A 17,827-nucleotide genomic window follows, 5' to 3' on the forward strand; every position below is an offset into this window, starting at 1 on the left:
GCATTTTTATGTGGGTATTTTTGTTTTTTGGCATACTTAATACAGAAATAAATGTCTAATCACAAATTCCTTTGTCCACATGAACACATTCTACATTGTGCACTGTGTCTTCATACAATAGTTTTAACAAAAAATAATGTTACTTGTTATTTTATATTATGATCTGTTCTATACTGGACACCTGATGTCGGCAATTGAACGGTTTACTCGAAAGCTTCTTTTGTTAACCTAAAAAATTGGAACTTTGAAAGAGGGGGTCGTCATAGAATGATCACTGCACCCACCCCTTGTTTCCCGCTTCTGTTCACTTAGACGGATTTAAGAAATATACCCTACCATCACATATCATTACATTAAGGTACGGATGTTGGGCGACATTCTAACACACCATATGGCTGCTTTCACGCATTGTAGCATCCCCTGCGCCGGTGTCGTGGACCGTTCCTCATTTCTTGCACATCCAGACAGAGTGAAAGCTGCGCACACGCACCAAAGTGCTGGTGGAGATACACAACGGAGCGCACGACTCAGGACTGTGTACAACGCAATTCCAACACAAATGGATATTTCCGTGGCTTTGTTATACCTTTTCCTTTTTTCCAAACCAGGTAAGACGAAGAAATCACAAATAAATGATTTGTGAGCGCCGCGTAATTAATGTGCGCATCAGTTTGCATCTTGCGCCGAACTGATCAAGGAAACATGGAGTAATGTTCGTTTACATGGCATGCCGTTTGCAGAATAAGATAATGCAGTGGATTAGAAAAGGACAACTCTTGGCTGTCTGCGCACAGTGCACCTAACACAGATGCAGGGAACACAGGTGCAGGTTGCAGACACATAGCACACCATGCATTTCTGCAAGAATCTAATCAACAAAAAACGTGTAAAAAAACGACTTCAAACACAACTACTCATTCAGGCTAAGTGCATGCAGTAATAATATGACTTAAGACAATTCACAAATGTTTCCTGTGTGTTGAATCATGTCTTCCTCTCCCTTCGCCAGCTTTGGCTTTTGGGTCAGATCAAGACTACCAGATAGATATCATCAACGAACTTGATTTGGCAAATGCCACTTATGGAATTACCCAAGTGGCAGGACTTCACAATAGCAGCAAGGCCTTCTTTTTTCGAGGTAAGATAACATCAAAGTTGGGAAATGTTTCTTTTTTTTACTGTACTGTGTAAAAAGCTCACATTTAAGAAAAACTGCATTTTTCTTGGAATTTTGCCCATCATCCACAATCCTTATGTGAGACATGAACACACGTCTTTCTCTTTTCTGTGTGTTCTAAAGATGTAAAAACAGATAAAAAGAGGCAGCTCATCAATGCACGTAATGGGACACACCTCTTCCGCCTACAAAGCCCGCTATTAAAACACCTCCAATAACATTTTCTCATTTTATATCCAAGCTGTAACCATGTAGCAGCAGTGACATTCATGATAACATGTTATACTTGCAGTATTGTGCTATACATTGGCCGTTTTAAGCATTCCCGGAACTTCCTTCCTTGATTTCACATAGCAACATATAAATGAACGCTACATCTAGCGTTAACTTATCCAAACTCAAAAAGAAAAACATAGCAGCAGTAGCAGCAGCTCCAATATGTAGCGTTACCTTTCGGTAGTAGCCTGACGTGAGCGAGTTTGTGGTTAAGCCAGTAAAGTGGTTCTTTCGTAACAATGTTAATCATAGTCATAATAACAATGTGGCTGTAGCTCGGTTAATACGCAGGTAACATTATTTAAATGGATTTTTGGCTGTTTGTGGAGTTTTTTTCAGAAGGCTTTATAGGCAGAATAGTTGCAACCCATTATGCGCATTCTTAGCTGTCTCTTTGTAGCTGTTTTCATATCTTTAGAACGCACCGAAAAGAGTAAGATGTGAGTTCATGTTTTACGTAAGGCTTGTGGATGACGGGCAACATTTTAGAAAAAGTACAGTTTCCCTTTAAGCGTGAGTGGGGATAGTGAAACCCTCATGGCTGCATCTTCTCCAAAATTACACTCATGTATCACAGTGTGTCCAAGTAAATAGCATCATGGTGCTTCTGGTGCAAGGAAACACTCAAAAATACACTTCTCATGAATACATTTATTATGTAGGCCTATTCTGTATTTCCACAGTTGTTAAAAATGCCATTAATGTTGTATAAGCAAAGTTACAGCATCCAAACTGTAGATTAAGTGACAGGAAACTGCACTGGCCACTTATTAATTCTTTAATTAGACTTGTGTATTTTGGAAACTAGCTTTTGCACACACACATAAATCAAAAAGCCTCCACACAATATGCTACAAATACAAAGCAAACCAGGATATAATCTGGCTAAAATAATGTGCTGCTGTTGTGTGACTTCATCCTCTTATTGGAACTTAAGTGCCTCACAAGTATGAGATCAGAAGGGTGTCAAAAGGAACCTTTGCTTTAAGCACCCTAGCTTCTGTGCACTTTTGAAAAGGTCTGATAATGCTCTTCAGCGCTCCCCCTGTACTCCCATGCCACCCTCAGCCATAAGCCTATTGTTAGAGAGTAGACGTAGTATGAACACCAAAAGGTAAGAGAAGTAAGAGTAGTGTAGTGTAGTGTCGTGTGCATGTGGGAGTGTTTAAGAGCTGGATTTCTAAAAATAAATAAGAGCGTTTTTTTGTGTTTCCATGTATTTTGTATCTACAGCAATGAAACGTAAGCTGTCGCATTTGAGAATATTTATTTAGTCTAGTGTTGACATTTCAAATGGTTTCATGTTTCAAGGGAATACAGTACATGAGTTTGATTTGGCTCTCATGGGAGAATGACTGTTAAAAATGCTGCTTCAAAAGCCTGACCCAGTAAAAGAGAGAAAGCAGAAAGAACTGAGGTTTTTCGAAAATATAACATTTTAAGGATGCTGGCACAAACACCAGTTGCGTGAATCAATTCTGCAGCCTTGGATGTTGAGCACTTTGGAGTGTGAGAGTGTTTGTGTGTATGCCAGTGGCTTGGAATGGATGAATGCAGGATGCAGGACACCTAATTAGCCAAATATGAGGCAGAGCTGTCCAAGTTTGAAGGATGGAGGACACAGGATTCACCCCTCCCTTCACGCGCCCCCCCTTTTTTATTGCTTGTGACATCTACACACTTGCACACTCCCACCGTTGCCAAGCTGCTCTCCTTATGGTTTCCAGCCTCACAGTGTTGAGCTGCACCATCGAGTGATAAATATGGTTTGGGAAACTACAGGGAAGTCTAAAGATGGGCATACACTGCACGGTTTTTGATGTAATGATCCCTTCCAGTAGAAAATCTAGACGATGTTGAGAGCCCACACTGTATGCACCTACTGAGAGCCACAAGTGAAATGATCACAATGTTGTCAAGAGGGTGTTGTTCCACTTAATTCCTGCAGGTGGCAGTAGAGTGCATCTCAATTCGGTTTAATATGCCCAGTGCACAGCTATGTTAAGGTAGGATTGCATGCTGACTTGTCCTCTTCAGCCAGTATTTTAGTGTTTTTATGTGCCTGTTAAAAACTGCAGGTAGTTTCAGCAGCAACCCGACGTTTCAAAATGTAAAAATGGAGAGTCAGACGTTCTAATAGGTTTCTGGTACAAAAGGTCCATGATAAACAGTCTATTAGGAGCTGTGCGAGAGCTGATGTGGCTGACTGTGTAAGTGATTATTCAGGATGATTTATGTATGCTGGATGTAATCATGTTGTGTTCTGAACGCAATATCATATTTCATCTGTTTAAACGCATACATTGTGCAAGAGCATATTGTAATGCAGTTGGCATGGTGTTTCAATTAGTGTCCAAGTACTGCGTTAGAGAGAGTGCAGTCTTTGGTTGAGAGTTGTGTTGGCCTCTCAACTGCACACATGTATCCAGTGAGTCACCATCAGCAGATGCTTTGCAGAAATCATCATCCCAGCATGACTTTATCTCATCTCGTTATCCATCTCTACTCCCAAGGATATTGCACCAGTGCACTTAATGAAAGTTGGTTAAGGAAAGGTTGCTACTAAAAGGTCTTTACAGTCGTCTCCCTCACTCCATCGTGTTAAAAAAAAAAAGAATGATCTCTGTTTCGTGGTTGACTATGGCCTATTATTAGTAAATAAATATTGAAAGACAAGTCATATGTAGTTGATGAGACATGACATGATATTAAATTACCTTCACACTGCCTGTAGTCAGCCATGGCATGTTCGACATGACACAGTGAAAAAAAGTCATCCTCCTTTTCTGTGAGGAAGTGGTAGATTTGTAGCATCCTACTTTGTCCTTCTTCCCCACTCCGTTTCTTAAGTTTAGAATAAATAAATTGGAGGCTAACTAGTTAGCTCACTAACATGCTATGCTTAAAACAGTGGCCGTCTCTTGTGTGTCTGCAGTCATCCTGTAGCCTGCGCATTAGCAATGTGGTGTAAGCAATGCATAATAAGAGTGTAAAGGTGATGATAGGGGTGCTATTTCATGTCTACAGGGCTCTAATAATGGTAAAAAACGTATTTATAAAGTCATAGACAAGTTTTCAATGGTATAACTACAAAAAATATTCCGTGTATTAATACTGAATGCTACGTTGCGAAAATTCACTTATCGCGGTCGGGTCTGGAACCAATTAACCGCAATAAACGAGAGAGGACTGTGTCTCAATGTGTGATCCAACCTTTTGATGAACAAAAACAAAAAAAAGCTCTGCTATCCAGAAACTAAGCACTGCTATATATATTTGCATATGCATTGCAGTGTGTACTTTTCATTAACAGGACTGCCATCATTGTGAAGAGGAAAAACTTAAGAATTGCAACCACATTACATTGCTACTATCCCCTGTGTTCTTTCTGTAATCTTATCTGGATGACTGCATTTTGCATTTCTGCTCTTGAGTACAAAATGTATTCAATTTTTTTTCTAGAAAAAACTATGTGGACTTCATTTGCACATGTTTTGTTATTAGGGGTGAATTAGAATCATCGACTATTGAACGATTCGATTTGGAGTAGTCTGATTCCACTATCAATCATGCCGAATCATGTGAAAATGTCATGTGATGAAGACTGTTCCATTCTGATTACATGGGGGTGCCCATGGCTGCTTCTGAGCATACATTTTTACAAGGAATGTCTTGGTTTATGTTATAAATACCGGTAGCCTATCTTGATACAAAATAAGCCAAATTTGTGTTAATCAATATTTTCAAATGATGTGTGATTACCTTTAAACTGTCAAAATAGTTAACAGCGGTTACTAATTCATTCCATTAGTTCATGCTTAGGTCATGCATACAAAGTTATAAGACATTTTAAAATGTACCTGCGTTGTTTTATGACTCACTTTGTCCGGTCCTTTGGTTTGTCATTGTAATTTTCTTAAAAGTAAGTTTAAAATCTAAATTTAACATTAAAGTCTTGTGAAATAGGTGCATCGTGACACCCCTAAAGAATACTGTATTATATTCCACTATGTTTAGAAATGAACTGCCTAGTGTGTTGAAAGATGGCATTGGACGTTTTATACTTGTCCTACAACCTTCTGCCGTGTGCTACAAATCTATCATGTCATATCAGTACTAGTGCTAGGGGGTAAAAGTTAACGTACAGAAATTTCAGAGGCAAATACATTTTGTTCCCACAGTGGGTGTAACACAAACAATTGACTGATTGCAAAATAACATTTCATAGTTTGGCAAGCCAAGGTTCAGTCCACCGACAACAACATGAATGAATTGATAAACAGTTACAGTATGTCTGTTTCTTTACAGATGTTTATTGATAAGTACTGTGGTATTTACCAAAGGATTGTCCCCTGTCTTCTTAATATTGCACTTATATGCATGCCTAATCAAAGACAACAGACGGTCATCTGGACAGGCTGATTAAAATGCGATGCCACAACAAGTGTCCTTTCATAGGGGCCTATCAACTCGGTACAGGGAACGTGTTTAAGAAAAAGAAAATATTCTGTTCTTTGATGTGCTTAAGGGGAATGTTATCATTTTTGTGTCAGGCGATTGGAGGAAGGTTTGGCTCCTCTTAAACAGATCCATGTGCTCTCTCACGGGGGAGAGGGAACTAAGCTGCCTACAACGGAATGGAAAATGGCAAATTAAAGAGGCCAATTTAGCTCACATTGCAGATGCTGCAGTAAAAATAGACAGGAGGTGGTAGAAGGTGTAATAAGAGATGACACATTTTGGAAATAAACACAAATATCACAAAAATCAACACATACGCTTAGTGTACAATTTCAGTTTCTTTAAGGGTTTGTTTGGAAGAGAGATGTTTGAAGTTCACCTTTGTTCTGTCAGTGTGGTTTCTATTTATGGTCTCAACGTGAAGAACCGAGTCGGAATGGATATGGCAAAGATATCACTGAGCAAGCCCCATGCAGGCAGGACCGGCAGGCTGTAGGCAATTCACAGGGTGTATGTAGCTAAGCAATACTACGACAATAAAGTCTTACAGTGCCACCGAAACCAATGAAGGCTATCAAACCTTTCATCTTTTATGTATGAGCTTCCTGGCTGCCTACAACTGGAGGAGGAGGCGAGACACTGGTCCCACCTCACAGGAGCCTCTATGGAATTATTCTATCTGAATTATTCATCGTACAAGAGGGGGATAGCTTTTAAAGCGACAGGACATGTCTCTATTACAAGCTTGCCTTTGTATTAAAGGCAATATGTGTAGTGATCGTCGGGCACTGCGCATTGCTTAATTTGGTAACCGTGTGATCTTATTTTTGCACACCCAGAAAAAAATCCATATGATTCACCTCAGGCGCCATGGTCATGCTCAACCTGTAATTTATTTATTAATTTGAACAACAAATGTCTACAGCTAATAATAGATAATAAAATGAGCTGGAAATCTAACTTTAATAACATACAATATAAAGTGGCCAGAAGCACTTAATACTGAATAAAGCAAAACACGTTTTGGACGAAAAATCACACCACACTTTCGACTGTTCACTGGCGTTACCATACCTGAATTATTGTGTAGAAATATGGGAAATAACTACAAAAAATATTTTAAAATCATTCACTTTCATTCACTAGCCAAACTGCAAAAAGACAGGTCACACAATACATTATGCTGGGTATAGAGACAATTAGGGATGTAAATCTCCTTGTGATGGACAGTTTGATTCGAATCTCGATACACTGGTTACGATACGATTAAAAAAACGATCGATACGATTCGATTCTACGGTTAATGTTTGTTGATGTAGACGTTAATCTTGTCTACGTAATATTGTCTCATAATGAAAGTGGCATTCTTATAGTATTTTCAAATGTGTAAAAGAGCACATCATATCCCCAAGCTTGCTGTACGGCACTGGCAAATATAAAGTCAGCAGAATAACATGTCAGATGTGTATATTGTTTGGCACAAACCAAAAAAAGACTTGCTGAATGAACATGTTTTTCTTTGATGGGATCAATATTTTACATTGTATATTTTATATATATATTTTTATACCTGTAAAATGTTGAACATTTAAGTTTTAACTAGGGCTGTCAGTCGATTAAAGTATTTAATCATGATTAATCAGTTTGTCCAGAGTTAACTCACAAGTTAATCACATTTAATCAATCGCATGTGAAAAAGAAAAATAAGCAGGGATGTAAATCTCTTTGTGGTCAACGATTCAATACGCAACTACAACGATAACTACATGAAATTTCATGTAAAGGAATATAAATTTTGGAAATATTGGCCATTATTTAATTAAAAAAAATACAGTTAGAAATCCCACATGTTTAATGCGAGCAGCGTTTTGTCCCACTTTGTTTGACGGCCCTTGAACGAAACATCTAACTACTCCCACGCTGGACAGATAGACTACTATACCGTATTTTCTTTCACGTCACATTTGGTTCCAAATGCTGGTACTATGTGGGAATGCATAAAGGTATGACCTTACTGAGTGCTAATGTGTATATTTGTGGTACACAACCTCACCGAAAAACAAACTCCAGGTTCATACTGGTGGATGGTGGTTCTAAAATAATATGCGATTAGAAATCCCCCAGTTTTTGAATGTTTAATGATTACCTTATTGAGTGCTAATGTGCATATTTGTGGTACACAGCCTCTCAGAAAAAGAAGTCCAGGCTCGTACTGGTGGATGGCGGATCTGTATTCATTCTGTGCTTTTAATTTGATGTTGTTCCTGTCATAGTTTTACACAGTACATAATAAATAAGATAAAGCAAATAATTTAAGGATAACAAAGCACTGTATATTTTATACATGTTCCATATCTGACCTATTGCATTGAAGTATGGGGAAATGCCTGCAAAACATATACTCAGTCAATTTTTATTTTGCAAAAAACAGCAATAAGAATAATCAGTAGAAAACAATACAGAGATCCAACAAATCCATTATTTTTTCAGTTAAAATAGTTGGAATTTCACAAATTAGTAGATTATAGTATTTAGCAAATTATGCTGAAAGATTATAAAAACTTTGCCAATCAACATTCAGAAAAGATTTGAAAAAAGAAAAAGTAAGTATTTGTTAAAAGGAACAAAGATCTTTAAAAAAAAAAAAAAACAAGATTCAGGACTAAACTGATGAACATTGTGTTTATGTAAAAGGAGTCAGTTTATGGAACAATCTCAATAAATAAACTAAAGAATCCAAGTCAGACATCACATTTAAAAGAACAATTAAAGCTAGTATGTTGAGGAAATATGAAATATGTTTGATTGTCATACCATGGTTATTTCTATTGTGAGGGAATGGCATTGGCTGAGTTGTAATTGAGGAACTGAGGAGTTGTGTGACCTTCTGTGTGGCCGGCTGCTATATGTATATTTTTTGTTTATATTGTTGTTGGTTTTAAATTGCTTTCTTTGTGGCTGAAATTTGGGGACAAATAGGGGCAATAAGACTTGTCTTCTTTCTGCTCCCTTTCATTCTGGATTTAAGAGTGTTTGTTGTCATATTGTTTTGTTTTTTGAATGAAATAAATGTTTGAAATAAAAATAAAATAAAATAAATTTCATCGCTATAATGTATGTATGTTTATTGATGTGTTGATGACTACCTAGTGCGCAGCTAATGCTAGTGCTGCTAGCTCTTCAGTCATGGTCACATTGACAGAAGCCACTACATAGCTGTCCTTGGCTATGCCTGCCGTTAACTAGCAGCTTTCTCCATTTCTGCTCAATATTTGCTCCCGCTTGTAGCTACACGGCCACCGCTACTTCCTCAAACTACTGCTTCGGCTGAGGGTTAAACAGGACTTGTGCACATTAATCGTGCACCGCGCTACCTAGCTTGGCGCGCTAGCCTCGCTAGCTTGTTCCGAGCAGTACCCGCACTGCCACGGAGCGGTCACGGTGTATTGGAGCGGGGAGAACGTGCCCTGTAGGCAGACACATGCTCCGAGCAGCTCCAGCCCTGCCACGGAGCTCGGGACCTCACAAATCGCTCAGCTTTACTTTCTCTGACGCCGAATGAATGCATGCTATCAGCTGTCCAATGTTCTGTGTGTGATGAAGATGCATCCGTCATCTGACATTTTGTTGACATATGTGTTCTGCAGCGGATGAAGATGCGAGGGTCGCAGTCATTTTCATCGCATACATGACAATAGACAGTCGTTAGCACGCATGAAAACGACGTCAGAGGTCTGATTTTTTTATTGTTTTGAGAAACCAAACTCCATATTTAAGTAACCTCAATAACTAACCGGAACTACGTTTCTCATCACCAAAGTCCAACCAGAACTGGGCTCTCGGGACCAAGTGCGGGGTAAGTCATTGTTGATGGACTACATTGCTGATGGGGATGTCATACTACTTAATGTCAAAAAAATCTAAGCTATCCCTTTACGTTCAGAATAAGTAAATTGGAGAGGCTAACTAATTAGCTTGCTAGATTGCTATGCTAGCAGCTTTGTCCCTGAAGTGATCACATAGCCTGTGCAATGTGATGTAGACAAAGAATAATAGGAGTGTACAAGTGACTACTGGGCTGTTATTTCATGTCTGCAGTGCTCTAATAATGTTAAAAGCAATATTTAGAAAGTCATAAACAGGTTTTCTATGCCTTAAATACGAAAATATTCTGTTTATTAATATTGAATCCCACTTTGCGGAAATTCGCCTATCGTGGTCAGGTCTGGAACCAATTAACCGCGATAACCGAGAAATATCACTCATCTCGCAAGTACTTGCTCTTACAATAATGAGGTATCCCCATAAACAGTATACTGTATATGCAATGGCACCTTACCTTACTCACTGAAATGCCATCTGTAATATTTACATGCTTATCTTGGATTCCTTGGTGTTGTGACTGCAAACTTGTGTGAGTCACCTCAGATGGTTCAATTAAATTGCCTGTTTATAGACATCTCAAGCTGTTGGTAAAATGGGCTTTTCCCATCAGAAGCCTGATCTAATTAGTCCTGTTTTGTACTGCCTAAAGCTGTTGTCTTTCTTCTGATTTTATCACACTTAAACTATAATAGCATTTACTCTCGCACTGATGCCTTCATAGCTCTTTCATAGATTGGAAATGTTCTTTACGACTGATTACAGTCATTGTCGTTTTGCGCTAGAGATTAAACAACATGAACATGTAATACAGTGGAACCTGCTACTGTAGTATGCTAGTAAGTAAACTAGCAGAATGGGCGCGAATAAACGATTTTTGAACCTACAGCAGTTTATTGACATTGCTGTTCTTCATTTGTGAATATAATTATTTAGATTCTTCTGTTTTTATATTATATTGTAGCAGCGGATGAATCATGTATATTTGTGAGCTGTGATTCAAGAATTGGGCTATAGACGGCACAGGTGTTTGCCTGATATTTAGGTACAGCAAAAAGCAAAAAGGAGTTGCCAAGCCACGTTGACCACATGGTAGTGTGGAGTGCGTCTTGCTGTAAGACAGTGGTTCCCAAACTTTTCACAGTCGCGTACCCCTTCAGACATCTGACTGGAAGTCATGTACCCCCTACTGCAGCACAATTCAAAAACCTAAACCACCTTATTATGACATTTCTTAAAAAATCCTGGCAGGTTTGTCTTCTGTTTGGTGAATTTATTTGTATTTGTGTGTGTATTGAGTAAATAAGTGGTGACAAGCTGTGGTAAGATGTGGTGAACTGATCTTTATGCTCTTTTGCTGTGCTTTGCTTTGCAACAACATAGATATAACTAGTAATTATTAAAGGTGATTATGAAAACAGAGGCACATAATACGAATATGAATCAATTGGGAAATTAGTTCAATATGAGGGTTATTATACATATGAGCGCATACAGCATGAGATTATGTGCCAAGCGAAAATGCACAACAGCACCGAGCTAACATTATTAAACCTCACCTCTATGCATTCAGGTACAGTATTGACATTTGTCAACAAGGATGAGGTGAAAGGAAGAATAAAAAATAGACGTTTGTCTGTGCAGCGTCGGAGAAAGTCATACATATACTGTAAATCTCGATCTGTGTCACACACGATATGTTCAAGGACCGCCAAACAAAGTGGAGGCAACGCCCAAAGAAGACACATTCTTTGTGAAAGCATTCATACATTTACTTACACATGCAAAATGTACTTACACGTCTGTGTAAGTAAATAACATAACATTACATTTGTAATGTTATGAGACGTGACGTTAGATCACATTACCTACCTTACCTACCCACCTACCTTCACATCTGCCATGGCTGAGCTCAAGTGAATAAAAGTTGTCCTCTGATTCCTTGTAGAAGTGTTCTTCTTTGTCCTTCTTCCCCACTCCGTTTGAAACACGTTCTTAAGTTTTGAATAAGTAAATTGGAGAGGCTAACTAGTTAGCTCGGTAGCTTGCTATGCTAGCAGCAGCTGTCGTTTGTCTTTGCAGTGATCCAATAGCCTGCACAATGTGATGTAAATAATAATAATGATTTGAATAATAGAATGTAAAAGTGACTATTGGGTTGTAATTTCATGATTACAGGGCTCTAATAATGTTACAACCCGTATTTAGAAAGTCATAAACAGGTATTCTATGCACTAAATACGAAAATATTCTGTTTATTAATATTGACTCCTACTTTGTGGAACTTCACTTTTTACGTTTCACAATTCTTGAACCAATTAACCACGATAAACGAGGGCCGACTGTATACGGAACAATTTTCAAAGAAATTACCTTTTGTAGTCTCAAATTTTATGTCAAGAAAAGTGATCGACCATGTATGTTGACATTGACTTAAACGGACACTTTAATAGTAACAATAATAATAATAATAATAAGACCAACTGAAGCGGGTTCCACTGTACAATGACTATCGTGACCAAAATGATCACAGTGATCAATATTACCGCAACATTGTGAAAATGTGCTTCAATGGTAGTCTGCTTTTGTAGACACAAACGTATCTTCATCACTGTTGATTTCATTGATTTGCCTTCTGTTATGTTTCATTGTAACAAGATAAATGGTGCAATAAAACACATACATGTCTGATTTCGTCTTTCATTTCAGTTGTTTAACAATTTTTCACTCATCTGTCATAACATACACACTGACAGTGCTTTGTGAATCATGTGCATGAAATAAGACAACACTATCACTGCTGTTCCATGCTTCTGTTTTGTCAAAAAGCAAGGTGCAGCTGTGGCAGCCTCAGGACAGGTCTCACAGACAACCTTTGCACTCAAGATGAAGCCTGCATCACACTGGGGCAAAAAGGGAGAACATTGCTATTGCCATGCTGACACCTTATCGGACCAATCTGGCAGATTTTCATGTTGAAAGTCTGGAGAAAAAAAAGCCCCCATACTCATAAATAAAAAAAAAACTGAAGGTTGAAAAACATTTGCCCGTTCTCTTTTAATGCGATAACGGGTCATGGGTTGTCATATGATTAATTTGTTTGGGGGTGGTTACGCTACAGTGAAACAAAGGGTTGTTAATCAAAATGTGAAATAAAATGGAGCATTTTTTTTTATAAATTCCTACATGCTTGGCATAGATTGTTACGGCGGCCAGCATTGTTTTTCATTTTCTCAAAAACATTTGAGCCAGCAACCCAATTTGGGCTTTCATTTAATTTCCTACAGCTATCTGTTGTACTTCATCGCCGTTCAACTATTTCAGTTACCTCACCAAACTTACTAAGAATGGATTTTTTTTGTCAAAACAAAGGTTCCATGAGCCTTTACTCAGTAGGTATTCTCCATCTGATTCCTGTGATAACCGATTTGCTTCCTCTGTTGTGATTTGAGACAGTACCTCTGGTCCCTGTGGTGGTTTACATGGATTTGTCATTTCAGTTCAAATAAATTCCAAAATTTGCATTTTAGATTTGGACATTATATGGAATATGGTTACGCAACTGTCAAGAAGATGTATGGAACTAGTGAATAAAATCCACAGTTACCAGAAGGGTTCTGCTGGAACATGCAGGAGAAAGAGACAGTAACACTGGAGAGGAAGTCCACAAGCAGCATGGAGAGTCCTGTATGAGAAAACAGTCTGATGCCTTCCTGCCACAGCTGCAGTGCTTATGAGAGGCAGGTGATGCCACTCGGACATAACACCAGCAAAAGCTTTACCCTGACATATTTATCTTAAAAGCTATGCCGCTTCTCCTCATTAGGGTCTCGGAGGCATGCTGGAGCCTATCCCAGCTGACGGCGGGGTACACCGTGGACTGGTCGCTAGTCAATCGCAGGGCACATATAGACAAACAACCATTCACACACCTATGGACAATTTAGAGTTGCCGACATGTGGGAGGAAACCGGAGTACCCGGAGAAAACCCACGCATGCACGGGGAGAACATGCAAACTCCACACAGAAATGACCACCGGAGAATTGAACCCAGGTCATCCGGATCTCCAGACTGTGACTGTGTGGCCAACATGCTAACCACTAGACCACCGTGCAGCCCTTATTTCAAAATGTTGGGGAATAATACTTTATTAAGAGCTACAGTAGGTCCACTGCCAACATCTACAAACATTTAGTTTTATCTTCCTTACCTGTGAATATTAACCGTTGTCTGCTAAGAGTTCAATGAATTGCCTCCCAGATAAGCATTAAAGTTTTAACTTGACAATGCCAAATGACTGAGTGAAGACCGTTAATGTGTCTTTGTGACACGACCCTTAAGGGAATAGAAATGCACCCAATTATGCAGAGATTTTTCAACCTTGTGTTACCGCAACACCATCTCTGAGAGAGAAGCAAGCTTTTGTCATAAAAACAAGTGGAACATCTCAACAGCTATTTCTTTCAGAAATGCATTACCTTTTATCCAACCTCAACACACACACAGTTACTTCACTTTGTTGATTTGTCTCCATGAATGAGTCCCCTGACAAAAATCTGTTGCTGACACATGTTAGAAGTAGACAAAAGACATTTCTTCAGTCATAAGCTCGTTTACTTCTTGTGATTTCACTCTGATGGAGTTCAAACTGCTATAGAAACAGTTAAGGTTGTCGTTTTCTGCCATATGTTCAGTTTTTATACTTTCAAAAGGGAATTGTGTGTTCAAATGCATTTTTTGTCTCTGTGTGAAGGATTTGCAAAGCTGTCAGGCTTGATATTATCAAATTAGATTTGTGAAAGATGAAACCTATTTTTGAACACAATGCAGTTGGCAGTCGATTAGCCCATTTTGTATACAGGCAGCCCTCGCCACTTTGTGGTTTGAATTTTGCGGCTTTAAAAAAGAGATTAATCAATAAATCATGCTGTTTTGCGGTTTAATACAGCCTGTTATTAGTCAAAATATATGCGTATTTAAGATAATGTTATGTATTTCGTGACTAAATTAAGCATTTTCAATGCATAAAAATGGCTACATAAACTAAAATACAAATATAAGGCATTCAAAAGCTGCATTCAAAGATGTTGATGTAATATTGTACACTCGTCATTAGTGTCATTAATGTTATTGCAATGTTGGGTGATACCTGCAATCACTAGACTTGATTGCCGGAACAACAGGATTTTATTGCAGGTTTGAACAACAAGCACAATAATCCTTTATAAAAATCCTTAATAAAAACAGGGCTTGCGGCGTTAACACAGAGCAAGCTGAAACTCAACTCTGAACATCTGACATCACTTCTTGTCTGCCAATCTGTCTGTCTGCAACGAGGCTAACTAGGATCCTTTGTCAGGGACTAATGGTGAGATGAAAATGCTTTGCTCAAGGGCACCTTTGCACTAAATTATTGAGCATGCAATTTGGAGACAGGTGAACAGGAAAAACTCCCCTTCATCATAAATAAAACATGCACAGACCAGTGCTGTTACCACACAATGGCATTGAATTTTCTGAATTTGATGTCAGGGACGTAAAGGAATGTAGAGTAATGTACACCATCAGCATTCTTTATGAGGATGTGACACAAGCACACATGTATGGGGCCTGTCATGGGTCATGTGTTCGGCTTTACTGAGCTGTGACTTCAGAGATGATCTCTGGCAGAGAAGCACGGCACAGTGACCTTTGCCTGTATTATCTCTCCCTGTGTCTCCTCCCTGTATGTCCTGTGCTTATCGCATCTCCCAGTGCTGCTCTGCATTCTGCACATTCTGTACTACCTGCTTATACCACCACCACCTCTCTGTCCTCTTTGTAGCATTCTAAAAAACAGCTCTTACAGCTATCAACAGTGGCTTTGACTGTTGTGAGTAAATGATTAAGGAGCCTGCCCATCAACTTGATTGCATGATGATTAGCTCATTTGCAGATTGGTTGCTTTATTCAACATTTAATGATATTGTAGCTTACAGCTCTCAGGGGATGAGAGCTGTTTTCTCAGCCTTATCCTGGCATCATATTTTTCAAATATGCAGACCATCGCTAATTGAGATAAATGGTTGTGAAAGCTGCCCTTATAATGGGATGGTTGGTGAACCTGCTGGTTTGTGTCATCCAGAGTGGGTTGTGAGAAGGCAATTAAGATTGGCTTCGGTTGGGGGGTCTTTTTGAGTGTACTTGTGCATGATTTATTCCAGTGGTCAGTTTCAGAGGTAGCAGTTGCGATGTTTGCACATAGGTGCTTTATTGTGTCACCACTGTTTCGAATACAATCGTCCCTTGCCACTTCACGGCTTCAACCATTACTGTTTTTCCAAAATATATTAATTAAGAAATCATGCTGTTTCATGGTTGTTGAATACAACCTATTATTAATCAAAAATATGCATATGTAGCACATTTTCTGTATTTTTTGCCTAAATTAAGCTTTTTCAAGCATTAAAATGGCTAAATGAACTAAAATACATACTGTATGTATGTAAGGAGTTCAGAAAGACTCATTCAAATACACTGTAAATTATATATTCTACACTGGTCACTAGGTGTCAGTAATGTTACTGTACTGTTCGGTGAAACTCACAAAAGCTAGACTTGTTTGCTGGAAAAACAGCTTTTCATTGCAGGTTTGAATGATCTCACAACAGGCACAATAATCCCAAATAAAACACAGGATACTGTTGCTGCCGTAATCCAAGTCAAGCGAAAACTGAACTCTGAACACCTGACAATATCACGGTCGGGTCTGGAACCAATTAGCCGCAATAATTAAGGGATTACTGTGCGTTGGAGAAAATATTAAGAACACCATTTAGTAGGGGTGTCACGAAACACAAGACGATGCATGATATTGGGCCCACGAGGCGAGACGAGATTTTAACATTCATTTTAAGAAAAGTACAATGAAAAAATATTGACTGGACAAACAAACTTTTTCACAAAGTCACAAAACAATGCAGTTGCGTTTTGAAATGTTTATTGTCATCCAAAATGACGCTAAACAATGTTATTGTCTACATTTTTAAATAAACACTGTTATGATAATATGTAATAATAACAATAATGATAATAAATAATTAGGGTTGTCCGATAATATCAGATATTGACATAAAAATGTGATATTGGCCAACATCACAAACATTTTTTTCCCTATATTGAAAGCCAACATCATGGAACTGCAACATCAACAACACCGAAAAATGTAGTTAGTACTGGGCCACTCACAAGCCTGGGAGAAAAAAGTAACTATTAATTCACAAGCAGAGTAATGACAGAGCTCACAACAAACTTATCCACATGACAGAAATCGTGGGGGGTGGTCATTCCACATACCATTCTTACTCACGGTGGTTTTAAAGAAAGAGCTAAAAAAATACATCACACAACAACATAAAAGGTAGATAACCACAGACAAGACACTACCAATGAATAATGCTGAATAATCAACAGCCACTTGAGCCCTAAACATGTAATTTAGCAGCCATTTACAACAACAGTACAGCAAAGCACGCTGGGAAACAGGAAGTGCTGTTGTCAAAACCATACACGCAGACGCAGCATCGAGCGCTGAGCCTTACGTCAACTTCGCCGCCATAGTGGATGTGGCAAGGCTGTGCTGTAAGTGAATGCAAATAAATGTACTTTCTTTCATAAAGAAATTTAAGTTAAGACCTCTCGTTTATACATTTACACACACACTAATATACTTGGGAAACAGTTCGGCACCAAAAATAATGTATTTGATCATCTCAGATGGCTAAAATAAGAACTATTGATCCCATTGAGTAGTTTTAATGCAATAAAATAAGAACATAAAATAAAAACATGAACGTTATCAATCAAAATAATAATCAGCAAATTCATGTATTTACCCCTTTAACTAACAATAAATTAAATCTTTCCAAAAATATCATAACTCAAGGCACAAGAAGCAGGTGGGTGGAGTAGCCAACACAACAACCGCAGTCATTTAAGAGTGTTGTTACACCAGAACAATTTTAAGAAAAAGATATGTGGTGTTACACAT

The 17,827-nt window shown here is 38.5% G+C and overlaps 1 protein-coding gene across 1 annotated transcript in view; it reads left to right on the forward strand.

Annotated features, from left to right (window-relative positions):
* The first annotated feature begins 469 nt into the window (after nucleotides 1-469).
* The window catches only part of LOC129178161 (protein kinase C-binding protein NELL1-like), a 288,999-nt gene continuing 271,641 nt past the window's right edge, over nucleotides 470-17,827 (forward strand). The window contains exons 1-2 of the mRNA XM_054770107.1: nucleotides 470-608; nucleotides 1,010-1,138. Of these exons, the coding sequence (XP_054626082.1) occupies nucleotides 560-608; nucleotides 1,010-1,138 (178 nt within the window). The 5' untranslated portion in view covers nucleotides 470-559. The remainder of the gene's footprint in view (nucleotides 609-1,009; nucleotides 1,139-17,827) is intronic.

Source organism: Dunckerocampus dactyliophorus, chromosome 3 (genome assembly GCF_027744805.1).
Source record: "Dunckerocampus dactyliophorus isolate RoL2022-P2 chromosome 3, RoL_Ddac_1.1, whole genome shotgun sequence".
Taxonomy (NCBI): Eukaryota; Metazoa; Chordata; class Actinopteri; order Syngnathiformes; family Syngnathidae; genus Dunckerocampus; species Dunckerocampus dactyliophorus.